Source organism: Hemiscyllium ocellatum, chromosome 5 (genome assembly GCF_020745735.1).
Source record: "Hemiscyllium ocellatum isolate sHemOce1 chromosome 5, sHemOce1.pat.X.cur, whole genome shotgun sequence".
In the NCBI taxonomy this organism is placed as follows: Eukaryota; Metazoa; Chordata; class Chondrichthyes; order Orectolobiformes; family Hemiscylliidae; genus Hemiscyllium; species Hemiscyllium ocellatum.
The window spans coordinates 82555468-82576546 of NC_083405.1; the positions used below are offsets into that span (position 1 = coordinate 82555468).

At 39.6% G+C, this 21079-nt stretch overlaps 1 protein-coding gene across 4 annotated transcripts in view; it reads right to left on the bottom strand.

Annotated features, from left to right (window-relative positions):
• Window positions 1-503: 503 nt before the first annotated feature.
• ankib1a (ankyrin repeat and IBR domain containing 1a) overlaps window positions 504-21079 on the bottom strand; it is a 94923-nt gene continuing 74347 nt past the window's right edge. For 2 of the 4 annotated variants that reach the window (XM_060824919.1, XM_060824918.1), the window contains exons 16-20: window positions 13296-13474; window positions 12117-12168; window positions 6739-6847; window positions 4378-4505; window positions 504-3308 (exon numbers count right to left, since the gene is read on the bottom strand). In XM_060824919.1, the coding sequence (XP_060680902.1) occupies window positions 2577-3308; window positions 4378-4505; window positions 6739-6847; window positions 12117-12168; window positions 13296-13474 (1200 nt within the window). In that variant the 3' untranslated portion in view covers window positions 504-2576. Of the gene's footprint in view, window positions 3309-4377; window positions 4506-6738; window positions 6848-11688; window positions 11720-12116; window positions 12169-13295; window positions 13475-21079 lie in introns of all 4 variants that reach the window. The other 2 variants (XM_060824920.1, XM_060824921.1) reach the window with 2 other exon arrangements.

Genomic DNA, 21079 nt, shown 5'->3' on the forward strand with positions numbered 1-21079 from the left:
CATCAATCCTACCTAAGGGAGGAACTCCTGGCTCTCAGCTATTAGATTCTTTTAACCTTCTTAAGTGGTATGTTCATATTTGTATATATGGAGGAATATAATAATCGAAGGTGAGATTCTGACTGCCAGAAATCTTTGGATAGTAACCATTTATTTTTAAAAAGTCTCTAACAAGGAAATAGAGACATTTATCTGCCCTGACCAATGCCTCAAATTTGGACTGGTTAGCTCAGCTGTCTCCAGGGTCCATGTGCATAGTTGCTAACTGGATAATTCTTCTTAAATATACAAGCAACTCATCATATTTGCTATTTCAGCATAATGCTGAACAAACATCAACCATTTCTATTTTAAAAAGTTCAGAAATGTGAATTTATTATAAATATTAATTTACAGTTGTGTTGCTCAAACTACTATCCATTTCCATGATATTACATTTAACCAAAGGAAATTATACTTTTAAAACAGTAAATAGAGAACTGCAGTTTTCACTGAAACCAACATGAGAATGAACTGAATTTTATTGTTTAATTTCAGAGGAAGAATATTGACTTGCAAAATTTAAAATAGAATTATAGGAGCTTGAAAAAGAAAGAAGAAAATGAAAATACAGGCTCTCTTCACAATTCCAGGTAGGTGGTCCGACTGTGAAGTTAAACAACTTTTAGATTTTAGTTCTTTAGAACAATAGGTCCAATCAAAAAAGTTAATTTTGTACAGTTTAACTGTTTTAAATATTTTGCATTGGCCAAGCATCTCAATATTACTGTATCAATATATAAAGTGGGAATGTATCAAGTATAGTACTATGAAAGTGCAAATAGTAACATTTTTGCAGAGATAAATCAAGGTTAACAGTTGGCTTTATTATAAAATTCCCATTGTCTTAAAAAATAGTCTTGCATTTTTTTTTCTGATTTTCAAATTAATCCAAGACATTTAAAATTTGTAACAGAATATACAATTTTGAATCTGAATGACCTTGTGACCATGCACAGCCAACATTACACAGAATGGACCATGGTTCAAACTCCACAAATTAAACAATGCTTTTACAAAAACAAAACCCCACAAAACTATTAACTTCATATACAACACCCTTACATATCTCAACTTTGCAGTACATATTCATTGCCATGTAAAACATGTCTTTTTATTTCCAATATCAAACTGAAATTACTTCAATACACTACGTTGTCACAGACTGACTCAAGGTAAAACCGAACTATAAGAGAAACATCTCAAACTTAAACCAGTTACACGTCTTGGGCTTTGCATGGTTGATATTTAAGCTCCAAATTTTAAAAACTGAATTAAATTCTCCAAGTTAAAAAAAAAACCTGGTTTAAAGCATGATGGTTTTAAAAATAAAAACTTTTCTAATAAAAATTAGCACAATTAGTTCATTCCAGATAATTCATTCCTTGGAAAAGCTTGATTTTTTTTTGTAGATCAACCAAATTTTAGTATTCTGTGAAAATTATAACTATAAATCTCCACAGAACAATATCCAATATTTGATGCAAAACTGTCCACCCAAAATACAATTGGCAACAATGAAGCTAAAAGTATTTTCAGTCATACTTGTATTCATCTGATCTTAAAGTGATAGTCTCTGATGCTTCAAAAATATGTGGCAACCAACCAAGTGGGTCAGGCAAAGGCACAATGATGGACTGACTGAGTAGGCCAGACATTTGATTGATTGTTGTGGCTTTCATGTCATTTTTACTTTTTTTTGCCTATAAGGGATGGCTTTGCAGTAAAGAAATCTTCGGCCTATATTTCAAGTCTATTTCTTAAGACCAGTGGCACTGACAGTGCTTTTAACTGAATACTTCTTTATAGTAAGGAAAAGACTCTACGATTGCACTTACAATAAAGTATCTGTGGAATTCAAACGCAGCGCGCCTGTTAATATCCACTTCTGATTTTAAAAAATAATCTGTTTTAAAACAGCAACCACTGAACAAATCAAAGCGTAAGCTACATTTCTGCAGCACCCATGCCATTTGAGTTCGAATTAGCATCGATTTCCATTAAAAGATGCCACCTCCTGGAAATTACTCCAGAGTTCTGATTCGTTCAGACTAGTGCAGGCACAAGCTGAATATAATAAAGTTATATTTACTTGGTTTCAACTGTTTAAATTTTGGCACCACATTTCACTTATGGCAGTGCTTCCTTTCCTTTGCAATCAGCTTCTAAGTATTTCAAAAGGCTCTCTATAGTGCATTTCATGGTGCTACCAACAATACTGTTGGATAAGATAGCCTCACTTTCATGTTTCTATCAGTAATTTTAGTTTAGATCCTTTAGAATTGCTAGTTGGTAAGTAAAGTAAGTTAAAGACCAAGGATCCAAAAGCTTTATGCTCTTCATTGAAAACTCAGGGACTGGTGCAGGGCTGACAACTAATTGAGACAGTCTTTTGAGAGCTCAAACCTTTTATGGATCCCACTACCACTGATGGGTTTCCCAGCCCTCCTACATGATGCATCAGTCTACGGTTCATGCTGATCGAAGCTTTTGGGACAAAACATAAGTGACTGCAACAGATGCCTACATCGTTGCTTTTACACCAAATGAATTTGTTCTTCCCATTCATTTGATGATGTGTTAATCTGCTGGGAGTTATCACCCAACAACATTACACTTCTGCTGTCACTCACACCCGATGTTTCTGCTTGTGGCTCAGATTTTGTAGCACCAATACTTTCCGAAATGTCTTCAACTTGGGTTCCTTTGCCTTCGCTCATGACTGTAGCTTCAAACAGAGCATGATCCTCCTGAAGGCTGTGGAGCATCTCAAGTCTGCTTGATCCTTGTTCCTCTGCACTGCTGAGTTGCTGAGAATTTATATCAGTTTCAGAAGATGCTGAAGGAATTAATGCAATGCTCTGAGGATTCATATCATGGAACCATGCCATGATATTCCCAAGGAGATTTGCATTCATGGCAGGATCTGCATCTGTGGATTCTGTTCCTTCAACAGATGAAAATAAGCTACTTTGTACATCAAAAGGCTGAGAGCTACCAAACCTGCTGGAGTAAGGATCACTGTTACCCAATCTCATAAAGCTGTCTTCCAAATCCATCAGCTGAGAGTTGCTCAAAGCTCCAGCAGTATCCATACTTCTCTGGGCTGTGTCAAGCTTTGAAGGTAAAGAAGTACCAATGGCCCCTAAAGATAACTCGTTGTTAAGGAAGTCTTGCGGCTCACCACCCACTGCAAGAGCAGACTCTTGCAAAGACAGCTGGATAGCTAGCAGGATATTTGGGTCATCATCATCAAGTGAGCTCAAAGCCTAACAGAAAGGAAACAATTGTATCATCAATGCCAAGACTTCATGAACAGTTTTCTTCTACATATTAAGATATGCAGATTAAAAACTATTTTAACTGTTTGAGCAGACTCTCACCAATGAACAACAGCAGACTAGCTAAAACACAGTATATTTTTTTCTTAAGTGACAGGGTTATAGGGACAAGTCCATTTTAAATTCAGATCTATAGATACAGACAGAAGAAACAAGAACATACCATTTGCTAACAATAGTAAGCTTTATAAACTGTAGACAGACAATTAATCATCACACAGGACTTTGGAAAAAGGGGTTTATCCAAGTGTGCTTTTTGTTCAAAGTGGCAGATCAGTATAATGTCAGATCTTTCCATTGGGAATGATGCAAAATGGGCATTCACAGTTCCCCACACAGCAAATTTCCATCCTTTTTGATCAATGAGATGCTGAGCAGAGGTGAGTACCCACACGCAGACTGCAAGATAAATTACTTGCATTGTAAAAAGAAAATCCTCCCTCTCTGCCCCCTCCAGCCTAATATAATGCAGAGCAGCTTTTGTGGAGAACTGACAGCTCAGCACTGTGGTATTAAATATTAATTTCAATTTTCTTCAACTGCTCTGATTCTGTACTTACTTGACTTCAATACTGAAATGCCTATTTTTTTTTTAAAAAGTCTATATGATCACAGAAAATGAAAATACAAAAATGCTCATTACAATCCCTCTTTGACAGCTTTTTATTTAAGGTGGGATGCTTAATAGGAACTTATCACATTAATTATCAGTCCTTAGCTTTGGCTTCTCTTTCAGTGATAGCAAGTTCAAGATTTGAGATTATTGACTTAAATACAAGTTAATGACATCAAACTCTGCCATAAGTTACATACCAAAAACTAGATTGTGAAGGATCAAATATATGGAAAGTTTTGAATTACTAAATATCTAATAAATTGTAGATCATTACATTAATCAAAATAAATACAATTGTGTACCATTTGTCTTTTTCTTCAATTTAAACATGCAGCAAAGCAAAAATGGTTGAAGGATAGTGGATTGCACTAAGAGAGGTACCTGCAGAGAGTCTTGATTCTCAGAGTGACTGACAGATGTATAGTCATGAAGCGAAGAGCTGTGCAAAATACTCATGGATGCTGAACTCACCATGGAAGCATGTCGTCTGCTGTTACCTTCATGGGTATCTAGAATCAAAAAACAAAATAAAATTTAACTGTGATACAGTAGTTCTAAACTGAACACTTATGGAAAGGTGCATATGATTATTTTTGTCCTCTGTGGAATAACTCATCAATAACTTATATTGGCTCAAAATAGATGTTTCCCATAGCTTGGACAAATTGACTAAAGCATAATAGAGTCAGATACGTTGCGTTGAAAAATTATCTTGCTTAGAATAAATATGACTAAAACGTACTAAGCTATGTTCAGTTTTTACTCTCTAGCTTACGTTTTAACCACGTGCTATAATCTGAATTGAATATTCTCATATCTTTGGTTTTATGATACAATGGGCATTGCAAGGTAGGCCAGCGTGTCTTGGAGCCGATCGTGGAGCCTTAGAGACATCAAAAAGACCAGTTAAAGATAGCAAATTCTATTATTTTCAGGCCTTTTACGACAATCAACAGCAGTTATACGGTTACCATTATTGAATTCAAATTGTCTAATTTACTTAGTGTAATGGCATCTAGGTACCCAAGTTGATCAACATCCGCTATGGTAGGATTAGAACTCATGTCCTCAGAAAACAGACCTGTAGTCCTGGATTAATATTCCATTGGCATAATCATGATGCCACTATCTTATGATCAGCTGAATTAAAACTGCTGGTAACTGTAAAAATACAAAGGACTTTCAAATCAGCTTGATTAAGCATTTACAGCAGAATAAAAGTATATAGAAGCATTCTAAGTAAAACAAAAATCTGAGGTTTGCTGCATCAACAAGCATTTCCAGATTTTTTTTAATCAACTTCATTCACTGACGACGGTCATAAATTTGGAGGAAGTTATTGCATAAAGACTTTAAGGGCAGGTGGTTTTTCTTTTGCATGAATAAGAAGTTAATGCATCCCTTCCTTCCCTCAGCTACCTCCAAGACTTAAATGCCAGTTTCTAGTTGACTGAGCAGGTGACTACTGCTGCTATTTAAAACAAAATCCAGGGGCTCTCGTGGTGCAGTCATAGGGTCCCTACCTCTAGACTTGGAGACCCACCTGCTCCCAAGGAGTGTCATAACTTCTCTGAACAGTTTAATTTGAAAATATCTATGACAATCTTTCTTGGGCTCCGGTGACAGTAGTAGGGTTCCTACCTCTGGACCAAGAGGCCCCAAGTTCTAGTCCCACCTGCTCCACAGGCATATCAAAAGCTTGTACAAACAGCTTGATTAAAATTACTATAAACAAGCTTTCACAAGTGAAATATCAGTTTTAGAATCTACACCAGAGATTTTGAACTTATTGTGGATGAATCTTGGGATTAATACACATCATTCTTTGCTGTCACAGAACATAAAGAAGTGTAATGCAACACCTTTAAAAAACACTTCTTTCCTATTCAGCACAGCTTCTGGCTAATACTACTGTACGGAACAGCTTAAGGTTTGGCCTAAGATACTTCCATAAGGTTCTTTGCTACTATAATCTGTTATTTTATTTATTGTATGATAAATAACAAAATACCGCCGCATTGGTATTGGTATGTGTCATTGTTTAAAAGTTTGAAGAGACAAGAGGGAGAGGCAGGAATGCATGGTTTAATTTAAAGATTGTTACACATTTTAGGCTTTTGATATATCATTTAGAAACATCATTATGACAAAGTAACTCTTGATATTTGATTGGCTTTAATATTACAATGTTAGCATGTGTATCAATGCTACAATGTGGGACTTGAGGACTTCAGAAATAAATGACTGAAAGAAAATTTTCATTGTTTGTAAATCTACAGGAAACCACAAGATTAACAACCAGTATATATTAATTTGAACTTAAAAACCAGTGCACCTAATTAAGCTTTAAGCTCCTTGTAATTTGCCTAAAACACGTTCAAGACCCAAATTCCCAAGAATATTCAGATTATAGTAGTGCTTAATTTCTATACACTTTATTTTCCAAGTAATACTATTTTCTGAATGAAAGGCAGTTTTGCACTGTGGAATCAGTAAGGCTAGGCTGACACTATTCATGCTGAGTTTTATTGCCAATGGAGTGAAGTTTGTAATTTCAACTCTTTGGTCTTGGTCTTAGTTCCCATCAGTGAAAGAAATGTCAAGTTCACTGTACAACTTAAAATCCAGAAGAAATTAAAGTCAAGAGCAGCTCGTTTTTTTTTAACATTTTTTTTAAAAAGCACTGAATGCTCAAAGTTTAGAAAAATAAGAGTAATGTGAGTAATGTGTTTTCACTGTTACCTATAGTACTATCACTGGGCTCTTCAGGATCTGGAGTGTTACTGCGAAGGCTATGCATATCTCGCCGCCGTTGTCTATGCCGTCGTCGATACTGGAATTCAGCATATTCCTAAATTCAACAAATAAGTGGTTGCATGTTTAGTAAAAGATTGCACAGTACTTGAACATCTAGCCATAAAACAGGAAAATCGTAGCTGACACCAATCACAAAATCATATATCTCGTCAACATCTGCTATTATTAATGTGCAACAATATCCACTGATCTTTTTCTATTGCAAATACACCCATCTACCAGTGGTGACATAGAAGTAGCTTGCTTTAGCACCTGTCAGTTCTTCAGTCTATGACTTCTTTACAGTATGTACAGACATTTGTGTTAAAGTTTTTGTGTACTCGATAGTTTCTCAAACTATTCTATACATTACTATTTAAGTACAAACATAGAATCAAAATATGTTATATTAAAATAAAAGCCAAAGAGACAGCTAGTTACTCTCCATCTTTAAACCTACTTTAATTGAAAACTACACCTGATACTCATGCAGTTTATAACATACTTAAAGAATGATATACACACACTGGATGCAATTTGATAGAATGCAGTTTCACAGTTGAAAGTCATATGATTTTTTAAGGATAACCATCAAAAAATGAACTTTAGCTGGCTTTTGAGTGCAAGGTGACACAGCTGATGCTTACCTGTTCTCATCTTATGACCAGACAGACATTTCTGAGGTGCCACTGAGGGAACAATTGATGGAATACTACGTCCAATTGTGGTCTCCTTGTTACAGGAAGGATTGATCAGGATGTTACCAGGTATGGAACATTTGAGTTATAAAGAAAGGCTGAACAGGCTGGGACTTTTTCCACTGGAGCATTGGAGGTTGACAGGTGATCTTATAGAAGTTTATAAAATAATGAGGTATAGACAGGGTTAATGGTAGTTCTAATTTCTCTAGGATGGGGAATTTGAAGACTAGGGGCCACATATTTAAGATTAGAGGATAGAGATTTATAAAAGACATGACAGCCAAAGTCTTTACAGTGTATGGTCGCGTGTGGAATGAACTTCCTGAGAAAGTGGTGGATATTACAACATTGGAAAGAACATATGATTAAGTACATGAATACGAAAAATTTGGAGGGATATGGGCCAAGAGCAGGCAGATCTGACTAGTTTAGTTTGGGACTATGTTCAGCATGGACTGGTTGGATGAAAAGGTCAGTATCCATGCTATGTGACTATGGAGAGGAAGAAGAAATTTCATCTTCTTTTCCTTAATCTAAAGATACAAAGGCTAATTGTAACAACCTAACTCTATGCCTGTAATCAGTTGATTTAGTACAAACCAATAAGTACATCTTTGACCTTTGGGTTCATAAGGCTTTGTTCCTCATGCGGTGTACCTCTTCCAATCAAATCAGTGCTGCTTAGAGATACCACTTTACCTATATGCAGACTGCAATCAGTAAGGACAGGTGACACCTCCTCCACAACAATCCTCAATACCAGTGCTCTGCCAAGTTGTGCACTCAGTCCTTTATTTTACTCCTTACACACTCAGCACTGGGTGGCCAAATTCAGTTCTAACTCCATATACAAATTTGCTGATGAGAGCACTGCAGTAGGTCGCATATCAAGCAATTTGACAGAGTACAAGAAAGAGATAGCGAGTTTAGCGGCATTGTGTAAAGACAACAATCTCTCTCGATGTCAGCAAAACAAAAGGAGCTAGGAAGTGGAGAAGAGGATGCTCCCCTCTCTATACCCATGATGCTGAGGTGGAAGTGGAGGAGAGCTTCAGGTTCCTAGGAGTAAATTTCACCATTGATGTATCCATGTTAATTCATACAGTCAAGAAAGCACACCGACACCTCTGCTTCTTTAGAAGGCTAAGAAAATTCGGCATGTCCACAAGACTAACCAATTTTTATCATAGAAAGCATCCTATTTGGATGTATCACAGCTTGGTTTGGAAACTGCTCTGCCCAAAATGCAAGAAATTAGAGAGTCGTGAACAGAGTTTGTGGGCAGCATGGTGGCACAGTGGTTAGCACTGCTGCCTCACAGCACCTGAGACCCGGGTTCATTTTCCAACTCAGGCGACTGACTGTGTGGAGTTTGCACTTTCTCCCCGTGTCTGCGTGGGTTTCCTCCGGGTGCTTCGGTTTCCTCCCACAGTCCAAAGATGTGCAGGTCAGGTGAATTGGCCATGCTAAATTGCCCATAGTGTTAGGTAAGGGGTAAATGTAGGGGTATGGGTGGGTTGCGCTTCGGCGGGTCGGTGTGGACTTGTTGGGCCGAAGGGCCTGTTTCCACACTGTAAGTAATCTAATCTAATCTAAACACAGCCCAGTTCATCACGAAAATCAGCCTTCCTGCCACTGACTACATCTAAATTTCCTGCTGTCTCAGGAAAGCACCTAACATCATCATGGACCTTTCCTACCCCAGTCATACTCTCTTCCACCCTCTTCCGTCAGGCAGAAGATATAAAAGTTTGAAAACACATATCAACAGATTTAAAAACAACTTCTTTTCCAACTTATCAGATTTATGAACGGAACTCTCATATTAGAGTTGATCTTTCTCTGCACCTTCTCTGCTGTAACACTAAATTCTGCATTCTGTTCTATTACCTTGATGTACTTACGTAAGGTATGATTAGTCTGATAACATACAAAACAATACTTTTCACTGTATCTCTGTATATATGACAATAATATATCAAAATCAAATCATATGCATTACCTGTGCGAAGATTTGTAGCTCGGGTGCTCGTTGTTGTGGTTCTGTTCGCCGAGCTGGAAGTTTTTGTTGCAAACGTTTCGTCCCCTGGCTAGGCGACATCATCAGTGCTTTGGAGCCTCCTGCGAAGCGCTTCTTTGATGTTTCTTCCGGTATTTATAGTGGTCTGTCCTTGCCGCTTCCGGTTGTCAGTTTCAGCTGTCCGCTGTAGTGGTTGGTATATTGGGTCCAGGTCGATGTGTTTGTTGATGGAGTTTGTGGATGAATGCCATGCCTCTCGGAATTCCCTGGCTGTTCTCTGTCTGGCTTGCCCTATGATAATGGTGTTGTTCCAGTCGAATTCATGTTGCTTGTTGTCTGTGTGTGTGGCTACTAGGGATAGCTGGTTGTGTCGTTTCGTGGCTAGTTGCCAGGTACAGACCACCAGTCAACAATCCACAAGCCAGGGAAACAGCCAAGCAGAACTGATCACAGAAACTGAAACACCTAGTCAGCGCATCCAAACACTCCATACAATCAACACAGGAATTCTTCGACATCATCAGAAATATACACATAGACAAAGAAGAAACCATGATCTCATTTGACGTGACGGCACTGTTCACTTCAATTGACAAAACCCTAGCCAGAGAAACAATAGCCAACCTACTGGACATACAGAACAGAAAACAGGACGCGGAACCTATCAACAAAGACGGCATACTTAAACTACTGGACTTGTGCCTCACTACACACTTCACATTCAACAACCAGGTATACGAACGGAACACCCATGGGATCACCAATCTCGGGACTCATAGCAGAGGCAGTTATGCAAAGGTTAGAACAAACAGTCCTACCACAAATTCAACCCAAACTCTGGGTCAGATATGATGATGACACGTTTGTAATAATTAAAAACACGGAAATAGAAAAAACACACCGGATCATCAACGCCACACTCACAGGAATCCGATTCACGAGAGAAGAAGAAAAGGATAGCCAACTCCCATTCCTAGACGTGATAGTACAGAGAACACCGAACGGAGAATTCACCACAAGGGTACACAGGAAAGCAACACACACAGACCAAGTCCTAAACTATGAAAGTAACTACCCCAACACACACAAACGAAGCTGCATCAGGACACTATTCAAAAGGGCCACAACACACTGCAGCACACCAGAACTGCAAAAAGAGGAAGAGGAACACCTATACAAGGTATTCGCCAAAAACGGATACCCGCGCAACTTCATCAACAGATGCCTAAGAGAAAGACCACGGAACGAGGACATGCCACAACCGAAAGGACTAGCCACACTACCATACATCAGGAGCGTTTCTGAACTGACAGCCAGACTACTGCGACCCTTAGGACTCATAACGGCACACAAACCAACAGCCACGCTCAGCCAACAACTCACTAGAACGAAGGACCCGATACCCAACATGAGCAAAACTAATGTAGTGTACAAAATACCATGCAAGGACTGCACAAAACACTATATAGGACAAACAGGAAGACAGCTAACAATCCGCATACATGAACATCAACTAGCCACGAAACGACACAACCAGCTATCCCTAGTAGCCACACACACAGACAACAAGCAACATGAATTCGACTGGAACAACACCACTATCATAGGGCAAGCCAGACAGAGAACAGCCAGGGAATTCCTAGAGGCATGGCATTCATCCACAAACTCCATCAACAAACACATCAACCTGGACCCAATATACCAACCACTACAGCGGACAGCTGAAACTGACAACCGGAAGCGGCAAGGACAGACCACTGTAAATACCGGAAGGAACATCAAAGAAGCGCTTCGCAGGAGGCTCCAAAGCACTGATGATGTCGCCTAGCCAGGGGACGAAACGTTTGCAACAAAAACTTCCAGCTCGGCGAACAGAACCACAACATATGCATTACCGTATTTTTAGTCAAAAACATCTCAAATACAAAAATGGGCAAGTGTACTTTACATGAGCAGTTAAGTAACAAATATCTACCACCACTCAGTGTCAACTTGGCTGATCCTTTCACCAAAATTTAACATAAATTTACCAGACACAACACATCCTTGTGAAGCTACTGTATATCAAAAAGGTGCAAATAACTGGAATCAAGATTAGAAGTCACTTAAAGGAGCTGTCCTGTGCAGTCATTACAGCCTAAAAAGGCTTTTAAATAGAAATCATAAAACCCTTACCTGCAGGCCTTCTATGTCTTGTCCTCCATACCTGCAGGCCGTTTTGCATAAAGAAAATAAGTAAAAAAATTATTTTTAACATACCACACCCACAAAGGGCTGACATCTGGCATATGTGGTCTTCCAGTGTCAGGCACAGAGACAGAAAGTGTGTCTGTCCCTAAATCAAGCTCAGCTTATAGAAATGGTGTCAGGCTGTAAAAATTGTGCACTGAAGTGCGAAAGCCTGACACAGAGAAAAATTAGTTTTAGTTGATAAGAAGTTTAAAAAAAAAACTACATTTTGAAATTAATGGTAATTAGCAGCAGAATTGGTGGCACCATTCACTATCACCTCCTATTCAGGATAGCTCCTTTAAATAAAGGTCCTCCTATAAACTCTGCACTGAAAGGGCTATGTGATATAACCGCAAGCAGTGTTTACCTACCTCTGGTGATGCAAAACCTAAATATTCCCAATCCCAGGTTCCACCAGCAAAACTGTAACAAACAATTCAAAATTCTGTCAATATGGCACTTACTTAGTCTGAACTGAATTACATGGGTAGCCAATAATAACAGTTTTTGAACTAATGACCAACATCTGTAATTCACTAACTTGCTTTGAAGTAAAAATTCAAACTTTCAATTGTTCGACAGGTATTTGTAAATTACTGTGGCATTGAGTTTATAATTCAGAAGTCAGAAAGTCAGAAGTCAGAAACATGTAATTTAACAGCACTGTGCTAATCTTAAATTTAACAGAGTGTCTTTCCATTATTAAATAGTTTAAATTAAGTGGGGTGACTGAAATTTATGGTAATTTAACATTTTTCTACTTCTGTTAAAATAGAAATGAAAGAAATCCAAGCACCCAAAATATGGAGCTTTCATCAATAAGCAAAAATGGACAAAGACTGTACCTATATTTAATCACTATATAACAGTGGTCTCGGCATTGCACCATGTGATATACATACCAGTATTCTACATTTTTGTTCCCTTTTACAATTTCTGCACAGAGAGTCGAAGAGTGCAGTTTTGCTATAGCTGCCTACTGTTTAAATGAGATTTCAGCTTCACATGTTTCTCAGCTAAAAAAAACTATCGTGGTTTCAACCCATTCGAACAAATGCCATGGATTCCGACTTTATGTTTCAGAGATTGTGAACACCATCTGAGTTAATTCAAATATCAACAATGTATGTACATGAGATCAATGTGGTTTTCCAGGCACGGGTAATAGTCTACAAAGTTTTAATAAACAGAAAAATAGGATGAGATAACCTGGGATTGGGCAAAATGATCTTTGTACCTGTCCAAATGCAGAACTTGCATGTTTATGAATAATGAAGTCTAATTTGTAGATATAGTTTTCATGCAAGGAAGGCACTAAAATGCCAATGATTCTGATCTGCACCATTTTCAACAGCAAAAACAGTAAAATACATGCTTAAGAAAATTCTAAATTACTGTAAATGTTGCCAAACAGAGCAAAACATGCCATTAAATTAAGAGGCTTTGCTTTAAAATAGTTAAATTCTTCATGATATTTTACCTTGGTATATTAAATTATTCTGTATAGCAATGCAAATGGCTATTAAAGTAATGTATTACTGGGCAAGTACCTGCGTCTCTGCACTTCTGGTGAGTCTGCAGGTGCGACACCACGAGCTACTGAGGCTAAGAACTCTTGTCTTTTCTGTTGAACGAGACATGCCGCTCGGATAATCTTATGGCGAGGAGTGCGGAGGTAAGGGCGGTTTACTTTCTGAGCCAGATCTTCAGTCACCATCTCTAGGTCTGTCTGTTTGAATAGAATGGATGTAAATTATGTTATATTGCAACATCACCCAAATGCAACGTGTTGGCACAGGCAAGTTTCGTGGATGAACAAAGGGCTATTTGATGCTGGATCTTAGATTTTCTGTATGGATAGCAAGGATTCAAAAGTGTCCTGAACCATAAAAAGGGACATGAATGAAGTGTCTTTATTGGCTGAATGAAATGGTACGATTTGTAAGAATCCTGATGAGTCCATCACACTATATCAGACATTATTTCAATAACTATTTTTTTCAGACACTGAAATTGTAATGACCTGACATTTTACAAAAACAACAGAAAGACGTTAATGTATTGACTGGAACCAAGTCATTAGTAGATGGATCTCATAAAATGAGTTCCCTGACTTGTGCTGTTATTCTGGTCCAATCAGAATAATAACAGATAAAAACAGGAGCTCTGAGGGGCTCTGTTCACTGTGGGAGTTGGCTCGGAGTTAGCTGGGTGTGTTTCATGTACTATCCATGTGTAAACAAATGGTGACTGGTGACAGGATATCAGCCTTTGTGAAGTTATTTCAGTTAAGGCATTGGAAACAGCTCAGTCAAGGTTTCCTGGACTAATACCTGGAATGAGCATATTGTCTCATGTGGAATGGATATACAGGCTAAGCCTGAAATCCTCTGGAGTTTACAAGAGTCAGAGATGACTTAATTGATGTTTTTGTTGTGTGAGAGACTCTAGAATTAGAGAACAGAATGTAAAAATAAGGTGTGCTCATTTAAAACAGAGATGAGGAAACACTTTTTTATCAAAGGGAAGAGTATCTTTAGAATTTCCTTCCTCAAAAGGCAGTAGATGAAGAATCTTTAAATATTTTTAAGACAGACATAGATAGATTCTTGATTACTAAGGAGATAAAAAATTACCAAGAATGTATAGAGTTGAAGTTAAAATCAGGTCAGCTGTAATCTGACTGAATAGCAAAACAGGCTGAACGGCCTATTCTTGTTCCTTGATCGTATGTTCATAAACGAGGTACTCTGACAAACCAGGAAAGATAAAAACAAAAATCAAATAAAAGCAAAATGTTGCAGATGCTAGAAATCTGAAACAAACAGAATGATATAGAAATTCAGCAGGTCTGGTAGTATTGGTGTAAAAAGGAAGGGAGGCAATGGCTTGGTGGTATTATTGTTAAGCTACTAATCCAAAAACTCAGCTAAAGTTCTGGGGTCCAGTGTTTGAATGTCATTATGGTAGATGGTGGAATGGAAATTCAACAAAAATATCTGGAATTATGAACCTACTGCTATGAAACCATTGGCAATTGTCAGAAAATCAATCTGGCCCACAAATGCCTTTCAGGGAAGGAAATCAGTCATCCTCACCTGGTCTGGTCTACATGTGACTCCAGACTCATAGCAATGTGGTTGACCCTCAACTGCCCACTGAAATGGCCTCAGTTGTATCAATCACCATGAAGTCTCTACAAAAAACATGAAACTAGACTGACCACCTGGCACCAACCTAGGCAAAGGAAACGACAATGGCAAAAATGACTTGTTAACCTTGTAACATCCCCATTAAATTCTGGGGGTGGTGCCAAGATTGGGAGAGCTGTCTCATAGACCAGTCCAGTGACAGCGTGACTCATGGATACATTATAGACAATGTTCCAGACACCACTATCACCATTCCTGCAAATGTTCTGTCCTGACGTGCACGACAGACTCAGCAGAGGTGGTATACAGCCTGAAGGGAATTGTCCTGTGATTCCTCAACATTGATCCTGAACCTCACAGTCTCATGGCTTTAGGTTAAACATGGGCACAGATTGCTGATTGGTCTGTTCTGTACTGTCCTCCCTTCGCTGATGAGTCAGTGCTCCATGTTGAACAACATTTGAATAACGCACCAAGGGATGGCAAGGGCACAGAATGTACTCTAAGTGGAGGATTTCAATGTCCGTGACCAAGAGTGGCTGAGCAGCAGCACTACTGATAGAGTTGGTCAGGTCCTAAAGGGCATAGCTGCTAGGCTGGGACTGCAACAGGTGGTGAGAGAACCAATGAAAGGGAAAAACATACTCGACCTCTTGCATCCCAATCTGTCAGCTGCACGTGCACCTATCCATGACAGCACTGGTGCAAGTGACCATTGTACAGTCCTTGTGGAGACCAATTCTATCTTTCACATTGAGAACACCCTCCATCGTGTTGTGTGGCACAATCACCATACTAAATGGGACAGACTTTGAACAGACCTACTAACTCGACTGGGCATCCATGAGCCCAAAAAGAGGAAAAAGGAAGAAAGCCAGATAGAAGTGATGAACCCAGTCACAAACACTGCTATGCTGCAGCCATCATTTTAGATTATATTTGGAGGTGATCTTTCAGGAATCACTGAAGTCAGGAAAGATTCCATAAAATAGCTAATGTAACATCCTGCTTAAGGAGGCAGGCAGAAGAAAGGGAACTACAGACCGGTTAGCCTGACCTTGGCTGTTGGTAAGATTTTAAGAGTCCACTATTAAGAACAGCTTTATGAAGTACTTGGTAAAATAAGGCTGAATCAGTATAGCTTCGTCAAGGGGAGGTCATGTCTGACAAATCTGTTACAATTCTTTGAGGAGGTAACAGGCAAGTTAGATGAAGGAGAGTCACTGGACATCATCAAGGCAAAATAAGTTCAGAAAGTCCATGGTGTTAGGGGCAGGTACTAGCATAGATCGTGGATTGGTTGACTAGCATAACGCAGAGAGCAGGGATAAAAGGGGTCTTTTTCAGGATAGCAGCCAGTGACTAGTGGAGTTCGCAGGGGCCAGTGTTGGGACCAAAACTATTCACATTTTCCATTAATGATCTGGTTGAAAATCACAACACTAGGTTATAGTCAAACAGGCTTATTTGGAAGTACAAGCTTTCGGAGCCCTGCTCCTTCGTCAGGTAACTAGTGGGGCAGGATCCTAGAACACAGATTTTTTAGGAAAAGATCAAAGTGTCATACAGCTGATTTATTGAACAAACCCAAATTGCTGTAAAGTCTTAAATTACTTATAGCGGGGTTGCAGGGTTCGATTCATTAATATGCCCGAGCTGAGATGTCATTTTTAAAAAAATTATAACCTTTAGTTATCTCGGGGATGTGACTTGAAAGAAGTTCAGTGGTGTCTGGGATATTAGTGAATAGAAACTTGCAACTCCATTCTAAGTGACTGAAGACTCAGCAGCAATTTAGGTTTGTTCAATGCATCGAATAACAATTGTATGACAATTTGATCTTTTACTGCAAATTCTGTGTCCTATGATCCTGCCTCACTAGCTGCCTGACGAAGGAGCAGTGCTCCGAAAGCTTGTACTCCCAAATAAACCTGTTGGACTATAACCTGGTATTGTGTGACTTTGAATTTTGTCCATCCCAGTCCAACACCTGCACCTCCACATCATTAACGATCTGAACAAAGGAACTGAGGGCATTGATGCGAAATTTGCAGATGACAAAGAAGTAGAGGGACAGGTAGTGTTGCGAAAATGGGGAGGCTGCAGAAGAACTAGACAGCTAGGAAATTGGGTAAACAAGTGGCAGATGGAGTGTAATGTGGCAAAGTGTGCACTTAGGCTCTTGGGAAGGAAGAACAGAGGCATTGACTATTTTCTAAGTGTGGAAAGACTTCAGAAATCTGAAGCACAAAGGGTCTTGGGAGTCTTAGTTCAGGATTCATTTAGGGTTAACATGCAGGTTCAATTAGCAGTTGGGAAGGCAAATATAATGTTAGCATTTATTTCAAGACAGCTAGAGTACAAATGCAGAGATGTACTCCTGAGTCTTTGGAAGGCTCTGATCAGGCCACATTTGGAATATTGAGCGTAGTTTTGGGCCCTGTATCTGAGGAAAGATGTGCTGGCATTGGAGGGGGTCTAGAGAAAATTTGTAAGAATGATCCTGGAGGTGAAGGGCTTGTCATTTGAGACAAGGTTGAGGATTCTGAATCTGTACTTAATGGGAGTTTAGAAGGATGAGAAAAGAACCGATTGAAACTTATGAGAATACTGAGATGCCTGTATACTGTGATCATACAGAAGATGTTTGCACTAGGAGGAAACTAGGACTTGACAGCACAGCCTTGGAGTGAAGGGACGACACTTTAGAATAGAGATAAGGAATTTCTTCAGCCAGAAGGGAGTGAATTTGTGGAACTCATTGCCTCAAATGGGCCTTGGAAGGCAAGTCACTGAGAGCATATAAGACAGACGTTCTTCATTAATAAAAGGAATCAAAAGTTTTTGTGAGAAGGTAGGAGAAAGCGGTTGAGAAACATATTAGCTATAATTGAATGGTGGAGCAGACTTGATGGGCCGAATGGCCTAATTCCTTTCCTATGTCTTATGGTCTTAGGAGTTCCTCTCTGCTTAGCAGTGTGAGTAAAGTTGAGTGGATTGACGTCTGGAAAGAAAAACATTTTTCCACTCTGGTGGTCCAATTAAGTTTCCACAAAGGACTGAAGCTCAAATAATATGCAAATTAAAGAGATTGTGAATAAGTAGAACATAGAACAGTACAGCACAGCGTATTGTGCCGACCACTGATCCTTATGTATGCACCCTCAAATTTCTGTGACCATATGCATGTCCAGGAGTCTCTTAAATGTCCCCAATGACCTTGCCTCCATAACTGCTGCTGGCAACGCATTCCATGCTCTCACAACTCTCTGTGTAAAGAACCCGCCTCTGACATCCCCTCTATACTTTCCTCCAACCAGCTTAAAACTATGACCCGTGTTAGTCATTTCTGCCCTGGGAAATAGTCTCTGGCTATTGACTCTATCTATGCCTCTCATTATCTTGAATACCTCAATTAGCCCCCCTCTTCTCCTCCTTTTCTCCAATGAAAACAGTCTGAGCTCAGTCAACCTCTCCTCATAAGATAAGCCCTCCAGTCCTGGCAGCATCCTGGTAAACCTCCTCTGAACCCTCTCCAAAGCATCCACATCTTTCTTATCATAGGGCGACCAGAACTGGATCCAGTATTCCAAGTGCGGTCTAACCAAAGTTTTATACAGCTGCAACAAGATCTCACGACTCTCAAACTCAATACCCCTGTTAATGAAAGCCAAAACACGATATGCTTTCTTAACAACCCTGTCCACTTGTGTGGCCATTTTTTTTTTTAAGATATTTTTATTAGAAATTTAATATTTTGACAAATTTACAAAAATAAACAGAACTTTCAAGCACAAACATTAATATAAAAATAGATCTTAAATATATAATCATCAAAATTCAAAGGAATGATACTAAAGAAGAAAGAAAAACAATGAAACTCAGTTAACTACTAATCTAATCCACAATTATCCAGAGTGTATAGTTGAGTCACTTACATCCTTCAAACAAGAAAAAAGTTCTCTAATACACTCATAACAGTATAATAAAAAGGAAACTATTTCCAAACAATAAGAACAAAAAAAAACATGTTTGAATGGAGATCCTCCCCCTTATTCTCAGGGGGCCTTACTTCCTTTCTAAAGGTCCACCATATCCTCTCCCAAACAGTGTCCCACCCTTGACCCGGGCGCTCCTTAATAGGATTTAGATATAATACCGAGCTAGAGTTAACAGTGAGCGCCCCACCCCCACCCCTCCCCACCCATACCTGAGTATATCTGATAGCATCAATGCCACATACAAACACCCATAACTATAAAATTACAACTCCAACAAATTACAGTTAAGTATAATAACATAAAATAGCAAGGGAAGACAACCCTGCTCCCAGAAGCAAAAGTAAAGTAGAGTAAAGTATCCATTTCTCCCCACGGAGTGTGGAAGAGGCAAGCCAACATAAATTGTCTCTTACGATTTATTTAAACGAGTCTAAAAGTTCCTTAGCCTCTTCTGGTGATCTAAAATTATACTCGGATCCTTCGTGGGTAAAGCATAACGTCGCTGGGTAGCGTAAGGTGTATTGAATATTTAAGTTCCGTAGACATTTCTTCACCTCATCAAACGCCTTCCTCCTTCGTGCCAAAGCCGGGGAGAAGTCCTGAAATAACATAATCTTGGATCCTTCATGAATCATAGCTTTAGGATCCTTTCCAAGCTTTCTGGAGGCGTCCAGGAGTATCTGCCTCTCCCTATAACTCTGCAGCCGGAACAGGACCGGGCGTGGGCGCTGGTTTGGGCCAGATCCGCGTACTGCGACCCGGTAGGCCCACTCCACCCTCACCCGGTCAGTTTCAGCCCCCAGGTTTAAAAGCTGGGGCAACCATCGCTCCAGAAATACTACTAACTGTCCCTTCTCTTCTTGTTCAGGGAGGCCCAGAAGACGGATATTCTTTCTCCGATTTCTATTATCCAGGTCATCCATGTAGATTTCAAAGGCCCGGACTCTCTGCTCCAGAGCTCGCACCTGTTCTGCAGCTGTTTGTGCTGCAGCCTCGGAGGTCGTGGCCTTTAGCTCCGCCCCCTCCACTCGGCCCTGTAATTCCTCAAGAGCCTGGCTGTTCTTTTGTAGCTTTTCTTCGAATGCATTCCATCTCTGTCTGGATTCTGTGATGAAATTGACGAGTGTCGTTTCCAGCCTGGCAATCATCTCTTCAAGGCCTGTTTTTACATCAGCTGCAGCCGGAGGAGGAGAGGAGGGTGGGGGAGGGGTCTTTGTTTTCTGAGAGCTGCGGGATCCCTTTGGTTTACTCATTATCCACTTAATATTAAACTGCTTAAATATAATAGTAAGCAGCTAATTAAGGTTAGAAAATTTTTTTTGGGTGGTTTGGTAAGTGTGGTGGGGGTGAGTAACTCACTTTACCCAGGTTTTGGGAAGAGCACTGTAAACTCAGACTTGCTGAGTCGCCGCCATCTTGGATCTCGTGTGGCCATTTTAAGGGATCTATGTACCTGCACACCAAGATCCCTCTGTTCCTCCACACTGCCAAGAATCCTACCCTTAATCCTGTACTCATCTTTCAAATTCGACCTTCCAAAATGCAACACCTCGCATTTATCCAGGTTGAACTCCATCTGCCACCTCTCAGCATCCTGTCAATGTCCCGCTGCAGCCTACAACAGCCCTCTATACTGTCAACGACACCTCCAACCTTTGTGTCATCTGCAAACTTGCTGACCCATCCTTCAATCCCCTCATCCAAGTCATTAATAAAAATTACAAACAATAGAGGCCCAAGGACAGAGCCCTGTGGAACACCACTCACCACAGACTTCCAGGCAGAAGAGACATCTCAAAGACAAGAGAAAGGGACAGATTTCAGTCTTCCAAAATTGAAACCTTTTGTCACTGCAAGCTCATGGATACACAGTACATTTTTAAAAATTGAACAGAATCAGGGTATTGTTCTCAAGACCAGAATTTGCTGCCTAGCCAAGCTGTGCTTGACCCATTTCGGTGGGCAGTTAGGAGTCAACCACATTGTGCTGGGTCTGGTCTCAAATGGGCCAGTTTATGCAAACATAGTTTTCCTTTCCTAAAAGACATCAACGAACCAGATGTGTTGTCACAACTTTATTGCAGCTGTCATGCTCAACATTACTGAGATTAGCTTTATATTTCAGATTTATTAACTGAATTAAAATTCCTCAATGTGCTGTGGTAGGATTTGAACCCACAT